Source organism: Trachymyrmex cornetzi, unplaced genomic scaffold (assembly GCF_001594075.2).
Source record: "Trachymyrmex cornetzi isolate Tcor2-1 unplaced genomic scaffold, Tcor1.1 scaffold1732, whole genome shotgun sequence".
NCBI lineage: Eukaryota > Metazoa > Arthropoda > Insecta > Hymenoptera > Formicidae > Trachymyrmex > Trachymyrmex cornetzi.
In genome coordinates, this window is record NW_017296346.1 from 250962 (window position 1) to 268091 (window position 17130).

At 31.5% G+C, this 17130-nt stretch overlaps 4 protein-coding genes across 9 annotated transcripts; 1 reads left to right on the forward strand and 3 right to left on the reverse strand.

Annotated features, from left to right (window-relative positions):
- Nucleotides 1-618: 618 nt before the first annotated feature.
- On the reverse strand, nt 619-3530 carry Dpck (Dephospho-CoA kinase). The gene is made up of 3 exons (XM_018504524.1): nt 3144-3530; nt 2425-2716; nt 619-1146 (listed from the first exon to the last, which is right to left on the reverse strand). Exons 1-3 carry the CDS (start codon nt 3253-3255, stop codon nt 843-845), a joined length of 708 nt encoding a protein of 235 aa, XP_018360026.1. The 5' UTR covers nt 3256-3530; the 3' UTR covers nt 619-842.
- Nucleotides 3531-3601: 71 nt separating this feature from the next.
- udt (protein undicht) lies at nt 3602-7824 on the forward strand. Its single transcript, XM_018504523.1, has 9 exons — nt 3602-3793; nt 4165-4404; nt 5147-5304; nt 5380-5527; nt 5630-6056; nt 6185-6339; nt 6726-6965; nt 7038-7270; nt 7348-7824. The coding sequence occupies exons 1-9, from the start codon at nt 3742-3744 to the stop codon at nt 7522-7524; spliced, it is 1830 nt and encodes a 609-aa protein (XP_018360025.1). The 5' UTR covers nt 3602-3741; the 3' UTR covers nt 7525-7824.
- Nucleotides 7825-8492: 668 nt separating this feature from the next.
- Nucleotides 8493-9240, reverse strand: LOC108759212 (protein FAM32A). Its single transcript, XM_018504534.1, has 3 exons — nt 9049-9240; nt 8746-8878; nt 8493-8651 (listed from the first exon to the last, which is right to left on the reverse strand). The coding sequence occupies exons 1-3, from the start codon at nt 9135-9137 to the stop codon at nt 8529-8531; spliced, it is 345 nt and encodes a 114-aa protein (XP_018360036.1). The 5' UTR covers nt 9138-9240; the 3' UTR covers nt 8493-8528.
- A 1656-nt stretch (nt 9241-10896) lies between these two features.
- Nucleotides 10897-16446, reverse strand: LOC108759227 (aldose 1-epimerase). Of its 6 annotated transcripts, none has more exons than XM_018504562.1 (4): nt 14117-14420; nt 12897-13105; nt 12131-12498; nt 10897-11485 (listed from the first exon to the last, which is right to left on the reverse strand). In XM_018504562.1, the coding sequence occupies exons 1-4, from the start codon at nt 14158-14160 to the stop codon at nt 10988-10990; spliced, it is 1119 nt and encodes a 372-aa protein (XP_018360064.1). In that variant the 5' UTR covers nt 14161-14420; the 3' UTR covers nt 10897-10987. The 6 variants fall into 6 exon arrangements, with proteins under 6 accessions (XP_018360064.1, XP_018360069.1, XP_018360068.1 ...); XM_018504567.1 differs by lacking the exon at nt 14117-14420 and adding an exon at nt 16204-16446 and having other exon boundaries at nt 10898-11485; XM_018504566.1 differs by lacking the exon at nt 14117-14420 and adding an exon at nt 16154-16221 and having other exon boundaries at nt 10898-11485.
- Nucleotides 16447-17130: the final 684 nt, after the last annotated feature.

Consider the following 17130-nt stretch of genomic DNA (forward strand, 5'->3'; position numbering starts at 1 on the left):
AGAATAAAAGTGAAATGCAAATATTTCGAATTATAAAATACATATTTTACCTAATAGTATAATAAAATGTATTGAATATCTCAAGATTTAATCGATTTCTATGTTTATGTATAAACATATCTTTAAGTTATTTTGTGTACGACGGCTTTAACGTGCACCAGTGCGTACTGAGTGCGTCCAATCGAATTCGCTATTTATTTTGTGTTTCTTTTCTATCATATCAAGTTCTGGTTTATATACTCTACAATATGGATTTTTTATTGCATAAAATATACATACATAACACATCATGCGTTCCGTTCACGTACACATAATTCTTTACATATCCCTTTACCCCATCATTAGCTCTATTATATCACAACTAAAATTTTATTTTATACAAGAGCAATTATTTGTAACAAAATATAATTGCAGCCTGTGTATCATAGTATACTTTCATAGAAATCTTTTTTCTTAAATTTATTACACAACATAATGGCTACATTCAACAGAGAAAGCAGTTTAGCAATTGTAATAAAATTCTGCAACACGATTGGTTTTTATACATTTAGATCCATTGAGAGAGAAACTGAGATCAATCATGTTAAAAAATTTTACAATAGTTGCAAAATTGCTTTCTCTGCTGAATAATTTGTTCAACAAATGTAATTGCAATCCGCATAAATGTATACATTAAGATAGACGACTTAATTTTCGTCTTAATAATTAATTTGTTTTATGAAAATTTCAATTTTGTGTAAGCTGCTGTATAAAAGTTAACAAAAATCACACTTGATTTTATCACGTGACTACGATTTACAGAGAACGTTTGTTTTTGAATTAAATGATTTTGATAGAAAATTTCATGTTGCAGTAGATAGAGATTTCGAACTTCTATTCTTTAACCAATACGCGCCAGCTAACAATACAGTACAACAAAACCCGACCAAAAGACGCAATTTCCAATGATGTTTGGAGGATCGTAATACATTAATTACTTTCACGGTCTGTTCCCTCGTATCTCTTGCACTGCCCGAATTCTCAATTACAAAATTTGCCATCTCTGCTTTTTTTTCCAAGGACATTTGCGCAGCTATTCTTAATTTCGCTTTAGCTTCTGTAAATCCAGTGCGTTCCATTAATCGTTGTAACTGAAGGTCTTCTTCACTGAAAGCCATAAGAGAGTTATAGAAGATCAATTTATAAATACTTAAAAAACCACAAAATTACTTTCATATATTCTCCCAACTTAGAATACAAGATATTATTTTAGCTAAAACACTGATAATACTTTTAAAGGCCGTCAAAATTTTGGACAATTATTTAAAAATAAAACTGGAGTAAATTGGTTAGATTGTATTTGAAATTGGTTGGGATAAAAAGTTAAAAACACTTAGGATGATGTATAACTTTAAAAAAAAACCAACTAATATTGAAAGAAAAAAAAACTTAAAGACGGAGCATAGACCTTTGCATAATGCATAATGCTTAGAGCATAAGAAAATCAATCAATCAGAATTTTTTATTTGATGAAAAAGAAAGAAATTAAAAACTTTGATTAGTTTATTTTTTTATGCATTATGCTTTGTGTTCCTGTTCTTATTCTTAATCGAATTTTTTTTCACTTGAAAGTTAGCCGCCTTTCTTTATTAATTTCAAGTAATTAAATCAGAATGTTATACGAATTTTTGTCACATTCTTTAAGGGGGTATTCTACTTCGACTGCTCGTTTTCAAGACGATTTTTGGGAATTAAATTTGTAAAAATGATTAAATCTATACAGCTAATGTTATGCATTTTACATTTATCTATATTTGTGCACTTTTTACAAATAATAAGCGTACTGATAGCAGAAAAAACAGAAAAGAAGTCGAGAATACAATAACCGTGTTGTCTATTAATACGGAGCTCGTCGTCTTCGGTTTGTCTTAATTTTTTTGCTGATGTACTTGCAAAACTAGTTTCAGTTTCAAAAGTATGTTGATTTCCAACAAATCTTCTTTTTTTCGGCGTCGGCTTACGCGTCTGACCACCTCATTTGCCTTTTCTGTCCATGTTCACTCAAAAATTCGCGTCCGTATCGTTCGAACTTTGAGAACACATTGACTTCTTATTAACGGAAATTTTGAACGAAATTTCAGACACAAGGATCATCCTGAGCTGTATATAGCACCATCTGCATAGAGCAATATTACTTGACACAAACGGTCCGTCCGTCAAAGTAGAATACTGCGCTCAGGTAGCGCGCTGATAGCTGCGCAGAATAACTACTATAACTTCGTTAATATTGAGAATTTTTGTATAAAATTTTACAGAGATATTCTACAGACTGTAAGGATTGAAAAAATGTAAAAAAAATTTTTTTGATTTTTTTGACCCGACAAAGTAGAATACCCCTTTAAGAGTACCTTATTGATGATTGTACTAATTGAAATCTATACATACCATGTTACAACTATAATTTTGTGCAAGTAATTCAACATGTGTCCTGTCTCAAAAAGCAACGGTAGATCCATAACTATGAACGGATGACCTTGTAAAAAGTATTTGATAGTCTGCCAGTATATCTCTTTGTATATATCAGGATGCGTTATAGCATTGAGTTTTTTTCTCTTTTCGACATCATTAAATATTAAATCTCCAAGTTTCGTTCTATCCAAATGTTTGGTATCCAAAAACACATCTGGACCAAATTCCTCTTGTATTTTATGCCATGCTGGTTTTCCTGGCTCAACAACTGAAAACATAAACACCATTTTTTGACATTGCATAACGAATATTTGATGTTGCAAATGATTTATCAGTAAATACTAAATTCTTGGCAAATTTTATCTTACAGCTTATCAATATTTCAATTGTACAAATTACTGCACAGTTAAACTTGACATTTGCTTCCATTATGCAAGTACAATTTACAGTATTAAATGGATTTTATATTGATAAAGAAAAATATAGGTATGTAATGGCATTTAGAATAAAAATATTGTTATATATATATACATTTTATAATATACATTATAAAATTATAAAACATAACATTAAATATGTATATATAAATATATATGTGTAGGTGTCATTCAAAATTTGAGAATATATATATATATATCTGTCGGCGACTGTCGACGACGACAGAGCGGACAGGGTAAAGTACAATACATCCTAACCTTTTCGAGCAATTATATCGGCATCTATAACAGGGATGCCATGCTCCCGAAAAACAGCAGCAACTGTGCTTTTTCCAGTGGCAATGCCACCAGTCAATCCAACTAAATACATTTGAAAAAAATGTAATTTTTACACGATAAATATGAATGAATCAGCTGCTTAACAACTCTGTTAGTGATGTCAGCATTATTCACATCGAATCAAGCTACCCGCACCACTCCTCTACTCTTGCATTACTGAAACATTTATAGATTATTAAATATAAAATTATTTAAATCTATCCTGCTAAAGAGAAAAATATCGGAAGGAAAAAGAATTTAATCTGAAACTTCTCCCATCTCCCACTCTGGAGTTAGCCGCTTTTCTTTTTTATTATATTTTTTTTTAACTCTATCACAACAAAGTACAGAAAAGTGTAGCACGGTTGTCGATGAGAACGCGCTTGAAGTATACGTCAGAACTTGAAGTAGCTTTAAAACTGCGCTTAATAGTACTGGGCGTGTGTTTTAGGTTTGCCTTTTTATCGATCACCACAACTTACAATCACAACAATCGAATTTTTTACTTTATTTTCGTCCCTTCAAATGATATAGCACGATGAAATGCTGGTTATGTATATTCTCTCTCGTAACGTGCCTTGTATGGTATGGTAAGTTTTTACAAATTTCGACAAAGTGAAGTCAAGTATTGTATTGTATGTGCAAGCCATAAACTGAAGCTAACTTACGATATTTAAGTTTAAAAATTTAATATCTCGTCGTGTTATATTTACATTTTGTTTATTCCTAAGTTATACTTTTATATTTTAAGTCAAAGTGAGTCCAAGTAAGTTGGAGTAAATTTGAGAGATTCCATGTATGTTTTGCTGAATTCATTAAAAATTTGAGTAACTATATATATATATATATTTTATACAGAAAAATTTACGTGTACATATATTTATTAATAAATAATAGATTATACAGATAAAACACTATAATTGCATATATTAATGCTAATAAAATATTATCTGTGTGACAGTTGCAGGTCAGAGGGGCTGCCAAATTCCACTGACCCTTAGGGGATCTTGGTTTTCATGGGAATCCAAGAGTACCGTAACAGAAATAAACGCTAACAGTATGACTGAACGAGGCATATGTGTAAGCATGCTGGAAGAATATCATGTTAATTACACATTCGTGTTTCGAGATTTGTATAAAAGCTGTTATCATTGTGTAAAACTGCTTGTCAGGACGCTAAATGTCTTGGAAAAGTTGGAAGGCAAGTAACGAATGGATCTGTTAATTTAAAAAAATTACAGATAAAAAGTACAAAAAGTATTCATGCAAGGAAGATATATTTTAAAAAAACTTTATTTTTAATAAGTAAACTTAATAAGTTAATTAGCAATTTATTAACGAAGAATGAAATAGACTATATATTTGTTAAAATTTTTTTGTCTAAAGAGATATGTATTAAAATATATTATCTTAAAAATGAACGAAAATAAATTGTGTTATTTGATACAAAAATTTTGTACAAAATATATTCATACAATTGAGAAATTTAACTTCTAACATTAGGAATATATCAAATTTTTTTGTTTATATGAGAACAGCATATTTATTATATAAAATTGCTAATTAAAGTTTATTTTCCACAGTAAGGCTTCTTTTATAAAAATTTCCCTCGTACAAATACTTTTTGCACTCACTAATAGTTTATCAGCTCATTACCTAGAAGGGACTTGGTTCACAAATAATGTCTTAACCATATACATCCATCCATACCTTATAAATTAATAGCTAACTACAATTTTCAACTAGCATATCTACATTGTCTTGTACATCTACTTTTTTTTATTACATAATTCATCTACTTAACACAGTCTTTAGCATCTATTGCATTAATATTGTTTATCACATTCATTATCACATTGTTACTCCAGTTCAAAAAATTTTATATAGCAATATATAAATATATAATCCACGAGTATGTTATCAATTATAATATCTTGTTGCAGTGACTTGTGTGAACTTGCCCTTTGGAATAGAACCCACTGTGGGTAACGTCTGTACAGGTTTAAACGCGAATCAATACTTGATAACATTATTCTCTGAGAATTACGTGCCTGTGAATTGCAGATCTTCTCTGGAAGGAGTTTGGCAGTTTGCTTATCAAGTAAGATTATAAAATTATTTATTCCTTTATTGTATAACAAAAATGCTTATCTATATATTATCATTATTATTTCAGAATCGCTTTAGATTTACGGGAGAATGCAATCATCCAGACGCACAAATCAGATCTTGTCAGACAGCGGGATCCCAGTTTCTTATAACCAATCAAAAATTTAACATCACTTACAAGCATTGTCCTGGAATGGAAAATACCAATGACGGGTGTAATTAGACTTTTTTTCCTTTTGATAAATGTTTTAAACTTGTGAAATATGTCTTTATATACATTTTGATATTACAAAATACAAATGCTGTTTTTTTTTCAGTGGTAGAATACAGTTGCTTGGGCGATTGGTTCGTCGATAAGAATCATTTCTTCGCGGTAGCAAATACCAAGGAATCACGGAAGGATGAAAAGTATAGATGCTTCTTAAAGAATCGTGATGACGATTTATATATCGGTGTTTCGATCACCGCTGAATGTAATACTCTCAATACCGTCGAAAAGAGTCCTGAACGTTTGCGCATCACGCCAGTTAAGGCTGAAGTAGTTGAACCCGGTTGTCGATTACCCGAGGATATGTCCGGAGATTGGATAAACACTGCCAATATCGACGCAGATATTTTCATTAACGAAACGCACATTATCGAAACTTGGTATCCTGATGTGGCGCGTTTTCGACGAACGATTTACGTTTGTCGTGAACAAAGAGATTCAAGAGTAATGATGGCGAGATTGACCGTTGATGGATGGTACGTTTACCAGATTGTTTGTAAGAAAAATCTTTTTTATTGGCGTAAAATTCAGCGAGTTTATTAAAATTCTTAATACATATATTATAAAGATACATATTTAGATGTTAATTGAGATACATTTATAGCCAAAAAGACTACGTTTGTTTCGATTTCGTGCGGCGACATCACAATGTTATCCGATACAGACGTGGAGTTGCTGTGATAAAAGATGATTTCCACACGGTGTGTTCTTGGGTGCAATTTCCTAACAAGGAAGCGTGGAAGTACGATCTGTTTTTAGGTATAATCATAATATAAAGTTAATGTTTGACCGATATTCATAGTTGGTTCTTAATTGCAAGATCTTAAGTTAGTCTTAGAATGTCATAAGTCAATTACAAAGCTATATTAGCATTTTAAGACATTATTTAGGAGGATTTTGAAATAAGAACGTGCTATGGCTGGTATTCTTAGTCAGTTCTTATAGTATACATAAAATCTTAAGTACAGTTTTGACTACAATCTTAAAATGTCAATCACAGAGCTATATTAGTATCTTAAGACATTATTTAAAATGATTTTGAAGTGAGAACGGACTGCGAATATCGATCTATGAATACAGGTTGTATTTCCGGTAGAGTAATCAATCACATTATATTAATTTTAATTTCTTCTTAATTTTATTAGCAAAAAATCCCGTTCCGGTACGCTGCCCGATAGCCGGTAAATTTATGTTCCATCAAAAAGGAGATGTTCTATTTGAGACTAGAATTATAGGCGGCGTCACTAAATCTCCGCGACCAAATATTTATTGCAAACAGAATATATCCGACTTTTCGGTTTGCGATAACGATCAAAAGGAGATCGCCATTGATGAAACGTACTGCTTGTCTGTGGATCACTTAGGAAAACCGGTTGATATTTATAGTGAGTTTTATTGATATTTTGTATGTCCACCTATCCTGTATAGCTGTACTGTCAATATTATTATTTTTACAGGCGATCCTGATTATACAATGATATGTATTGGATTTTGGAAAGAAAACTTAAAATCGTATTTAATAACATTCAGTGAATTGGATCCTTACAGCAAATATCGCTGTTGGGTATATCAGAGGGCTGATTTGAATAGAGTGCTTATGTCTCAGGCCATCGGTCCATTTTGCGATCTCAAACAAGATGTAACAAGTCAAAATTTTACAGAAGGCGCATCAGTCGCGTTGGAGTTACAGGTGAGAATAAATGCCGTTTCAAATATGATGTAAATTCTAAGTAAAACTATATTCACTCATGTATGATCCTTTAACAGGAATACGAGCGAGAACGCGATCGATGTCCAATGTATTTTGATGACGGAAGCAATCCCTGGGAGGGAACGGAGGACACGATAAAGATCTTCCATTTTGGTAGTGGCGGCAATACAAACAGCTGCTTTTCGTTCTTGCTTGTCACACTATTAATAGCAGTACTATGCTTTAACATGTAAATAATTCTTTACACAGGAAAGAACAAAACCGTTTATCGATTATTTCGATACCGCGAGAGATTTCATATCAGAAATATCAAATGTACGCACTTGTAAACCATTCTCACGATAATTTGCATTGCGTCAGCATTCCGTCCATATTGTAATTATGTGGTTACACGTGCCTTAAATTTTATTCGCATCTAATTTTATATAAGTAGATAATACGTAATATGAGATATATTAACATATCAAAAGTCCGTCTATGAGAATTACAAAGAATCTCTTACATAAAATGGCTGCATTCTACTTTACACATTTATTGCATCCATTTTATTATATTTGTATGTACAAAAATCGAAACATTTTTATAGAGACATTTATAATTTCAGAATATTTTAAATATTTTTTAATAATATTTTTAATTTAAATGTTTTTACTGCCTGATAAGACAATATATAAATTAAGTATAGAAAAAAAAACTAATAATAAATGTTTTATTATTTTAATTATGTTTAGAAATAGAATGCACTCTTATTAAATGTATATTATCAAGGACTATTTTGTAACTCTCGATTATTGTAAAATGACATCTCTACAGTCATTAAAAAGTTACAGAGGGTTCTAAGGATATTTTGTACAATTTATAAAATAAATACAATTTCTTGTAATATTTTATATTAATAACTTTTATTATTTTTAATTTATCATATATTACAAAAAAGAGAACTTATTTAATCTTTAAATACTATAATTGCATCAAGGTTACACAAATATATACCAGATTTCTCTCTTCATAGTTTCTTAAAACTTAAAAATTTATTGTTAAAATAATTTAGGTTAATTTTTTCCATTTTTTCGAGCAGAAAAGAATATATAAAAAGAAGAAAAACTATTTCAAGATATTTATAGATTAAAATGTTATTATATATGTGTTCATATTTTTAACTAAAACAAAGACTATTGTTTATATTATATATACAATTCATTACAATATAAATAAATTTCTTAATCAACATTGCAGTTTATTTCGTCCAGCTCACTTTAGGTATGTCGAAGTGTTCAGTTAAGCTATCCAGGTGTCGATTAAATTCTTCCACTCGTTGTTTATGTGTCTTGGAGGCTTTCTGCTTAATCCTTTCAGTTTGCTGCAATTTATTGCAAAAAATGAATTTTATTAGTGTCAAGCTTTTTTTTATTAGATATTACATAAACGTGTTTAAATAGACTACATGTGCTTACCATTTTCTCTTGCATTTTTTGAAAAGCCAGCTCCGCTTTCGTCCGTTTCACTTCTACCGTTTGAGGTTTTTCTTCCTCAATGATCTTTGACACTTCCACCAGCTTCTTCTTTTTTCCATCCTTATCCTTTTTCCTATAAAACAAAAACGATACACATGATTTGTTTGATTAATTTATTACAATAGAAGGAAACGAACAGCATTTATTTATTTAAAATATCACGCGACACAAATACAGAAGTGAACAATCCATGACAAACTTAACCTCATTCGACCAAAGACATTAAATGAATGAAGTGCTTACTTTTTGCTCATTATTTGTTCGTTTTTCAATTTTAGGGTACCCTTCGCAACGTGTGCGTACGGATCATCTTCGTTGTTCGTTGCAGGCATTGTTAATTAATTGTTATTAATCGTATATACCAATTATTAGCGAAGTAAATACTCAGCTCACAAATGTCCACAAAGAACTGTGGAATGTGGAACTGTGATGAAAAGGAACCATGAGAAAACAATTAAATTTCAGAATTGCCAACTGCAAAACAAAATCTGGCAGCTGTGAAAGATGATGTAATATATATTGTTATGACCAAAATACGTAAAATTAATTATTTTTATTCAAAATATAACTTCATTATTAATTTAAAGTATTATATGTTACACAAATAAAACATAATTTGCAGAAAATTAGGATATTTTTAATTTTGAAGGTGGCAATTCTGAAATGATCAATCACGTGATCAATATTTAGGGAGTTTGGAAGAATAAATCCCCTTACGAGTTGGCTAGCTTGTTTTAAAAAAATGTTCATCTAACCTGCACAAAATAATTGTTAAGTATATTCGCGGTTGAAAATTTAAAGAATTTCAAGACCTGTTCTTGCATTTGAATTTAATAATTGCATTTCCCTTCTTGTTAACAAATATCATTTTACGAATTTTTATATGTTATAACTAGACTGCGGATATTTATGCAAAATACTTAACTGAATATTAACTGTCGGACAGTTTTAGCAATCAATCGTTGTTCGTTAAAGAGTCATTGAAAGGTGAAGTAAAAAGATTGAGATTGCGCCATCTGTAAATATTCATTTTATGCAAATTCAGTTAAGTATTTTGCATAAATATCCGCAGTCTAGTTATAACATATTTTGAATGACGTTCATATATAATTATACAGAATAGGTGCCGCAGTTTAAAAATCAATAAAATTAGGCTTATTTGACGCGTTTTTGAAACGAAAGAATTTGAAATTTTTACTTACTGAAATAATTTTGCTTCTATTTCAGTTCCCACTTAAGAAAATGTGGCCCTTGATAGTGAGATCCATGGGCAGATTCGGTAAATACGTTACACTTCCTATCGTGGGTATTATTGGATTTATTGGATATAATGTAGAGGGATGGATATCTGATCGTTATACACCAGCGACAAAACCTATCACACAACAACGGCAAGAAAGGCTACTAGAAAATATAGATTCCTCGACTACAAAGAAGAAACACAATCCTTTAGAAGTTAATCTTTCGCCGTCGTTGTCTAGTTAGGTGTGCATTTTATTATAATTTCGATGTGGAAACTAATTACAACAGAAAGTCTGAATAAAATGTTAGCCAATATTATAAAAGAGTTTATTAAGTTTGATAATATAAATATAGATATTTATCTTTTTTTACATAGTTATCAAAATGTAATAAGTCCTTACTTTTTTTCTTGACACTAATAGAACATTATAGTGTTTTTCACTAGCAGAACTCGGTACACATTAAAGCCGTTGTACAAATGTATTGAGGATTTCACTGATTGACTTGTTTCTATATTTTTATTGAACATACATCTTTGTGTTGATTTGTGTCAATGGTTGTATAGTGCACTGAGTGCACACTAGTTCTGTCAATGAAAAACACTATTATATATAGATTTTTGTGATAAATATTCTGAAGAGAAATTCTAGTAAAGGAATAAAGCTCAAAAACTGATAAATGTATACATACATACATATATACATATATATATATAGTCACAAACCTTTACATGGCTAGAAATAATCGTTATTGTTATCCCAAAAATGTAACGTCGTTATCCATTCGTTACCGAAAAAAGTAACTTGTAACAGTAACATTGTTACAAATAACGCGTTATTTACCAATCCTAGTTGTAATTATAGATTAACACGGTAAAAGATTAATTATTATTTAATATTTGTTCAATTTTTCAAAGTTTATAGCAGAAAATGGAAATGCATTAATTTTCTACTTCAAATTTGTACAAGACAACATGATCGTATGTATCGCCTGGTCGCAACACGCTGTTTGGGAAGTTTTTATGGTTTATAGCATCAGGATAATTTTGCGTTTCTAAGCAAAAAGCAGCGTGACTGAAGTACTTTGCTCCGTCTTTGCCCACAATACCATTTTCAGATACAGAATTGGTTGTGTAAAGCTGAACGCCCGGTTGATTCGAGTATACTTCCAACCGGCGTCCTGAAGATGGATGCACTACTTTGGCTACGAAATTGATTTTCCTGTCATTGCACGACTTCGGCAAGCAGAAATTATTGTCGTAACCGCCGCCCGGTACTTTGTCGATGACATCACCGAACTTTGTTGGGTTCCTTAGATCCATTATGCTGTTCGCAACTGATCGAATCTCACCAGTCGGAATGCTCTCGGAATCTGTGACAGTCCAGCGATCGGCGTGCATAGTGATCACATGTTTATACAATTCTGCTGCGTTTGTGGCCTGAAAAACAAAATGAATAATAATCCATAAGACTTTCAACGCGATCGATCAATTAGTTGTTTAACAATGACATTATTGTATCTATGATACAATTACAAATAGAATTAAGTTACATCTGTCACTGTTTTCTCATATGACGAGCGTATTGTTTGTACAATAAGCCGTTGGTCATCACTCATACCATATCAGCGATAAGTCAAAATTACAAATCATAAAAAAATTTTAGGAAACTTATATCCAATAAATCACATTAGATCATTACAATATTTTAAAAGAGTGATTGTGTTCAGGGTAAATACATTGTGATTGGTCAGTCATAACATGATCTAAGTTTTAAATCATTAGAAATAAAATTTGATCATCTCTACTGATTACTAATTTATTATTATTTTGTAACACTACTGACTTGCTCACAACCCGCTCATGACTTCTAATCTATTACTAACGACTCATTGTAGAAAGTCCATAATAAAACGATGATCTGCGTTCATCGGAGCTGTTCTTTCGAAAACTTGTTCTTTTTTTAATTTATTTCTTCTTTCGTTCAATACAAAATATACATTAGAAGCTGTTTTGTAATTTCTTTGTCTTTCTCGAAAACATAAATACTTTCTGTGTCAAATCAGAAAGAAATGTACTACGTACGTGTCCAGCGAGATTGAAGTAGCTGTGATTTGTTAAATTAATTGGCGTCGCCTTTTTGGACTTGGCTTTCATCTCTATGCGCAACTCTCCATCGTCCGTCAGTTGGAAGCTCGCTATCGCCGTTACTGATCCCGGATAACCCTCATCACCGTCCGGACTGACCAAAGTCATCACCACACAATTGTCCTGAATTGTTGCATCCCATACCTTAGAACTCCAACCGTGAGTACCACCGTGGAGGCTGTTCTCACCACTATTCTTGGATACGTTATAACGTTGGCCATCCACAACAAAAGTTGCTTTGCCGATGCGATTTGCGACTCGTCCAATTGTGGCACCAAAGTGTGGATTGTTCGATGAAAGGTATCCTGAAATATTATTATCTTTCTCATTCGAAATGATTTTGTTCTTCACAGCAACTTTAATTTACATCCTTATGAATTTTTGTATATAAAATTATTTTTATATCAAGCATATTAACTATTATAAAACTATGAAAATATATTTCATGCTTTAAAATATTATTGATACTTTAAATTAATGTATTTTTTACATTGTACTATAACTATTTTCATTTATTATATTCTGTAATTATAGTCCCTAAAATTATTATATTAATTCTGTTACCAATGAATATATTTTGTTACAATTTTATTTTAATTTTTATATCTTTAAGAACAGGCCAAGTAATGATAAAATCGATGTAATAGAGCGAGCATCTTATCAAATATTTATTCATATAAGTAAGTAAAAATTATAAGAATACCTTCGATGTTGTCAAAGCCGAGCACGACGTCTGCTACGTTTCCTTCTCTATCTGGCGTTCTAATAGCGGTTACCACCGCACCATACGTTATGACATCGACTTCTTGAGAAGCTTTATTTCTCAACGTGAATTTCTTGATTTCTTGACCATTTACAGAACCCCACGTTGTAGTTGTAATGGATCCTTGCGCGATCGCAGCCATGCTCGTCCTAAGTAAAAACAATAGATTGGAGTTAAAACTTAATAAAATCTCAATTGGAGCAACAAATCTCTATGGAACGCTCAACACAAATGTAAACGATCACAAATGATGTTTCTCGTAAAAATCGATAGTTTCGACCTATATTTACCGATTTGTCTTCGATTTACAGATGTAAAAAGTGAAGCAGTGACTTGAAACTGTGCACGCTAAAAGTACTTAAAAATAGATTCCATCGTCGGCACCTCACACTATTATCGCGAAGATAAGTTCTAATATTAATTGATGCTTATTGGTGGCAGCAAAATACATACGTATTATGTAGGTTGGTATATCGTACAAATATCAGTAAATTGATAATGTTGCACGATGCAATTCTTATCTCAAGAAAATAAGTAGATTGCCCGCATAAACTTATTATGTAATAAGAAACGCGATAATACTAATATTCAGTATATTGCAAAAAATTTAGCACAATGAAAATTTTTTTTAATATTATTTACCTTTAATTTAATATTTCTGCATTTAATTATAATTTATCTTTAATTTATTTCTATATTTAATATTTTGATTAAAAAATTTACAAAAAGTTCTACATTTGATATATATATAAAATTCCGAATTTCTTGTTGAATTAAAAGAAGCAAGGATATAATTTGGCCTATTGACAAATTCTATATTTATTGTCAATAAAGCATCAATGAAATAGATAGATTTATTTACTTCAGCATTTTACAAATCAGCATCAATGAAATATAATGTAATATAATACATGAGTATACAACAATAATAATGAATATATTAATGCAAGCAGTTATCTTCAGAAATATAATTTTTAGTATAGTATAAAGTATAATTATTTATAAGCCCACCTTATTAAAATTGTACTTTCTACATAGATCTTTTACTCTTTTTTTCTCATACTTTCTAAATTTTATTCACAGAACGTTTTTTATCGCGATGAAAAATCTTTGTTGTGCAAAAGATGCAAAAATAAAATTAATAAGTGTACGTTTCTTACCCGAGCCAGGAAGAGAAGGCCAGAAATACAAAGAGGCGCAACATTGTTAATTAAAAATTTTAATAACTGTATTAAGTGCAAGCTATGGACGTTTTCTGCAATTTGCAGCACGATACGCCTCGCAAAATGTTTTTCTCGATTTTTTATTTACGCTATCTGCAAATTATATCTTTGTTTTCACAAGTGTGCCAAGTATCGCACGACTGACCAAGCACGACAGTTTTCCATCAATATTTGCACAAGGTCATACTTATTAGAAAGGTTGTATTCTTGGAAGAGATAACAAGCATGAGTAGAGGAAAAAATATGATAAAAGATAAAGAGAAAGAGAGAAAGAGAATAAGAAAATTTCATAACATAAATTCACAGATTCTTAATTTTCAAATAGCGAGCAATTTCAGTACGGTCGAATTTCTTTTTCTATCTCAATCCAATCATTCTATTTTCTCATGCTGGAAACAGTTGAACAAAATTAGAATTAACTTTTATATTAATTTTCTTTATTTTACGCTTAATTATAAAATTTTAATCAATTGACATAAAATTCAATTTTCAAAATGCAGATAATGTTGAAGTACTTGATGAGAGATCATTTTTTTTACATTAAATCTTATGAAAATGCGAAAAATGCTTCAAATAAGAGTTTACGTTTATAGCTACTTATATAAAATGTACTTTTGCGGAAGTGTTATAATAAATAAATCATTCTTGTATTATTACACAAAATTACAGGAAAATTATTTTCATCAGGGATTTGTTTTCGTAGGACAAGGCTTTCAAATCTGTTGACATCATATTATTAATCTTTAGATACTTTGGTAATATTGTTTGCATTGCAGTTTGAGAAGTTACAAATTCAGCAAGTGATACTTTTTACATTCCTAAGATATAATGCCATATTTTTTATCTTTGCAAATATATTAATCCTCATTAATTTTCTTGTTTTTTGATTCAATTACATTTATCAAAGCTGATGTGACAAACGCTTCTTCTTGAATTTTTTTAAATTGCCGATCAATATCTTGAGTAGCTATTTTAATTTCTTGTAGATTCTGCAACAGATTCAAAATACTTTTAACAAAAGATTCTAATGTACTTCCTAGTCTATCCAAAAATAACACTGACCATCTTTATGGCTTGGTAAAGTACCATTTCCTGTTCCTGTCTAAATGGTCCATTGTAAGATTGCATAGACGACGAGAACGATGAGCTAGCCATGATATGAGGATTTGCTTTAATTAATTAATCTAAAAAAAGAAAACAAATAAACCTACAGTTTAACCTTTGGTCTCATTTAACATTCACGAGGAACCTAAATACTTCTTGGCTCTGGTTGAAGGAAATAATTAATGTCTCCTAATGCTTCATGCGATATTTTTGCATACTTTGACACAGAACCTATTATTTTTTAATTCTTTCGTTAGCTCATGCATTACTATATTTCTGATCATATTATTTTGAGTATTTATTTAGAATAAATACCCCCCCCCCCCCCCCCCTTAAATCATAATAAAAATACACTTACTCGATGTATTTTCACTCAAAACGAAAGAATCTAACAAAAAACGCGGCGGTCGGCCTTGTAAATCAAGTTATTAAGCGTTAAAGTTAGGGACTTTAGAGGTTAAGATATCTGTTATCTCGACTCAACATAACGTTATGTATACGTTATGCACTAATTACATAAATTCACTGCTTTAAAAACACACATTTACTGCTTTAAAAACACAAATTCACTGCTTTATAAACACAAATTCACTGCTTTACAAATGCAAATTCACTGCTTTAAAAACATAAATTCTTTGTATTAGCAGAAAATTTATGTTTTTAAAGCAGTGAATTTGTATAATTAAAGCAGAACATACACATAATATTGTATCGGGATGGCAGATATCTAAACCTCTAAAGTCTTGAACTTTAATAACTTGATTCACGACCGTCGCGTTTTTTTTTTGCCAGATTTTTCAGTGAAAACACGTTGAATAAGTGTATTTTTATTATGATTTGAGGTTGGGGGGGGGGATTCTAAATAATTACCTTATTTTATCTATCCTTTTAATAAATTTTTATCAGTTTGTAACCTGTACCACGGAGTAAAAAGAAGATCAAACTCAAGCGGCCGGTGAGGCCGGTCCCGAAAAAAATGGGCTCGAAACAAGAGGTTTGTTGCGTTGCATACTCCAACATACTCCAACTTCCTCCAACTGTAGCTCCTACTCACTCAAACGCGCTCGTTAAAATAGGAGCTATGGTAGGAACTAGGAACATGTTGAAGCATGTTGGAGTATGCGACGCGACAAACCTACGATATCGGAAAAACGCTGTATGGAAGAATAGTCCCTATAATGGCTCCTTCACACTGGACGAGGAAACGCTTGCTGCGCGGCAAAATGTGAAGCGGTAGCCAATAAGCTTACGGCTCCTAATATGGCTATGTTCCAAAATTGACTGTCAGTACTGAAAATCTATAGTGCACGTAACGTAAACTGTAGCATTTTTAGCGCTGGCAGTAAATTTGGAACACAGCCTATGTTGTTACGTCCGTGGTACATATAAAACTTGTCCAGAAATATCCCCTGGCAAATCACAAATTTTCTTTACCTCAATAGACCGGCAGGGCACGAAAACCGCCGGGACCGCTCCTGACGCCTTCCCCACCACATGCGCCCTACTAGCGTGGAAGGGAATCTTTCGAAAACGCTCTCGGGATAATCGAGTTAGGGCCTGCGCACAATAGAGGAACAAGAATTAGATATTAAGATTTCAACCTATCAGAAACCGTGTATTCCGATGTAATCAGTTTCTTATAGGTTAAAATCTTAATATCTAATTCCTGTTCCTCTATTGTGCTCAGGCCCTTAGGCCTAATTCCACAACTCACGGTTAACTCTTAAGCGGGGAGCACAGACTCTTGCATAACCCCGGATCTACAATAGAGTTTTAAGCCTTAAGCCATAAGAAATGGGCGAATCACAGTCGCTTATTCTTCTCGGATTCGACTGTAATTGGTCAGT

Bases quoted from the DNA above. Each gene is read 5' to 3' on its own strand.
- Dpck (XM_018504524.1), bottom strand. From the start codon at position 3,255: ATGTATTTAGTTGGATTGACTGGTGGCATTGCCACTGGAAAAAGCACA. The intron at 2,717-3,143 runs GTTAGGATGTAT...TTATGTTTTCAG, and splicing joins CGATATAATTGCTCGAAAAG to TTGTTGAGCCAGGAAAACCA. The intron at 1,147-2,424 runs GTATGTATAGAT...TATGGCTTTCAG, and splicing joins AAAATTATAGTTGTAACATG to TGAAGAAGACCTTCAGTTAC.
- LOC108759212 (XM_018504534.1), bottom strand. From the start codon at position 9,137: ATGCCTGCAACGAACAACGAAGATGATCCGTACGCACACGTTGCGAAG. The intron at 8,879-9,048 runs GTAAGCACTTCA...TTTGTTTTATAG, and splicing joins GAACAAATAATGAGCAAAAA to GAAAAAGGATAAGGATGGAA. The intron at 8,652-8,745 runs GTAAGCACATGT...AATAAATTGCAG, and splicing joins AAAAAATGCAAGAGAAAATG to CAAACTGAAAGGATTAAGCA.
- udt (XM_018504523.1), top strand. From the start codon at position 3,742: ATGAAATGCTGGTTATGTATATTCTCTCTCGTAACGTGCCTTGTATGG. The intron at 4,405-5,146 runs GCAAGTAACGAA...ATCTTGTTGCAG, and splicing joins TGTCTTGGAAAAGTTGGAAG to TGACTTGTGTGAACTTGCCC. The intron at 6,966-7,037 runs GTGAGTTTTATT...TTATTTTTACAG, and splicing joins AAAACCGGTTGATATTTATA to GCGATCCTGATTATACAATG.
- LOC108759227 (XM_018504562.1), bottom strand. From the start codon at position 14,160: ATGTTGCGCCTCTTTGTATTTCTGGCCTTCTCTTCCTGGCTCGG. The intron at 12,499-12,896 runs GTATTCTTATAA...ATAATATTTCAG, and splicing joins CGGCTTTGACAACATCGAAG to GATACCTTTCATCGAACAAT. The intron at 11,486-12,130 runs GTACGTAGTACA...TTTGTTTTTCAG, and splicing joins ACTTCAATCTCGCTGGACAC to GCCACAAACGCAGCAGAATT.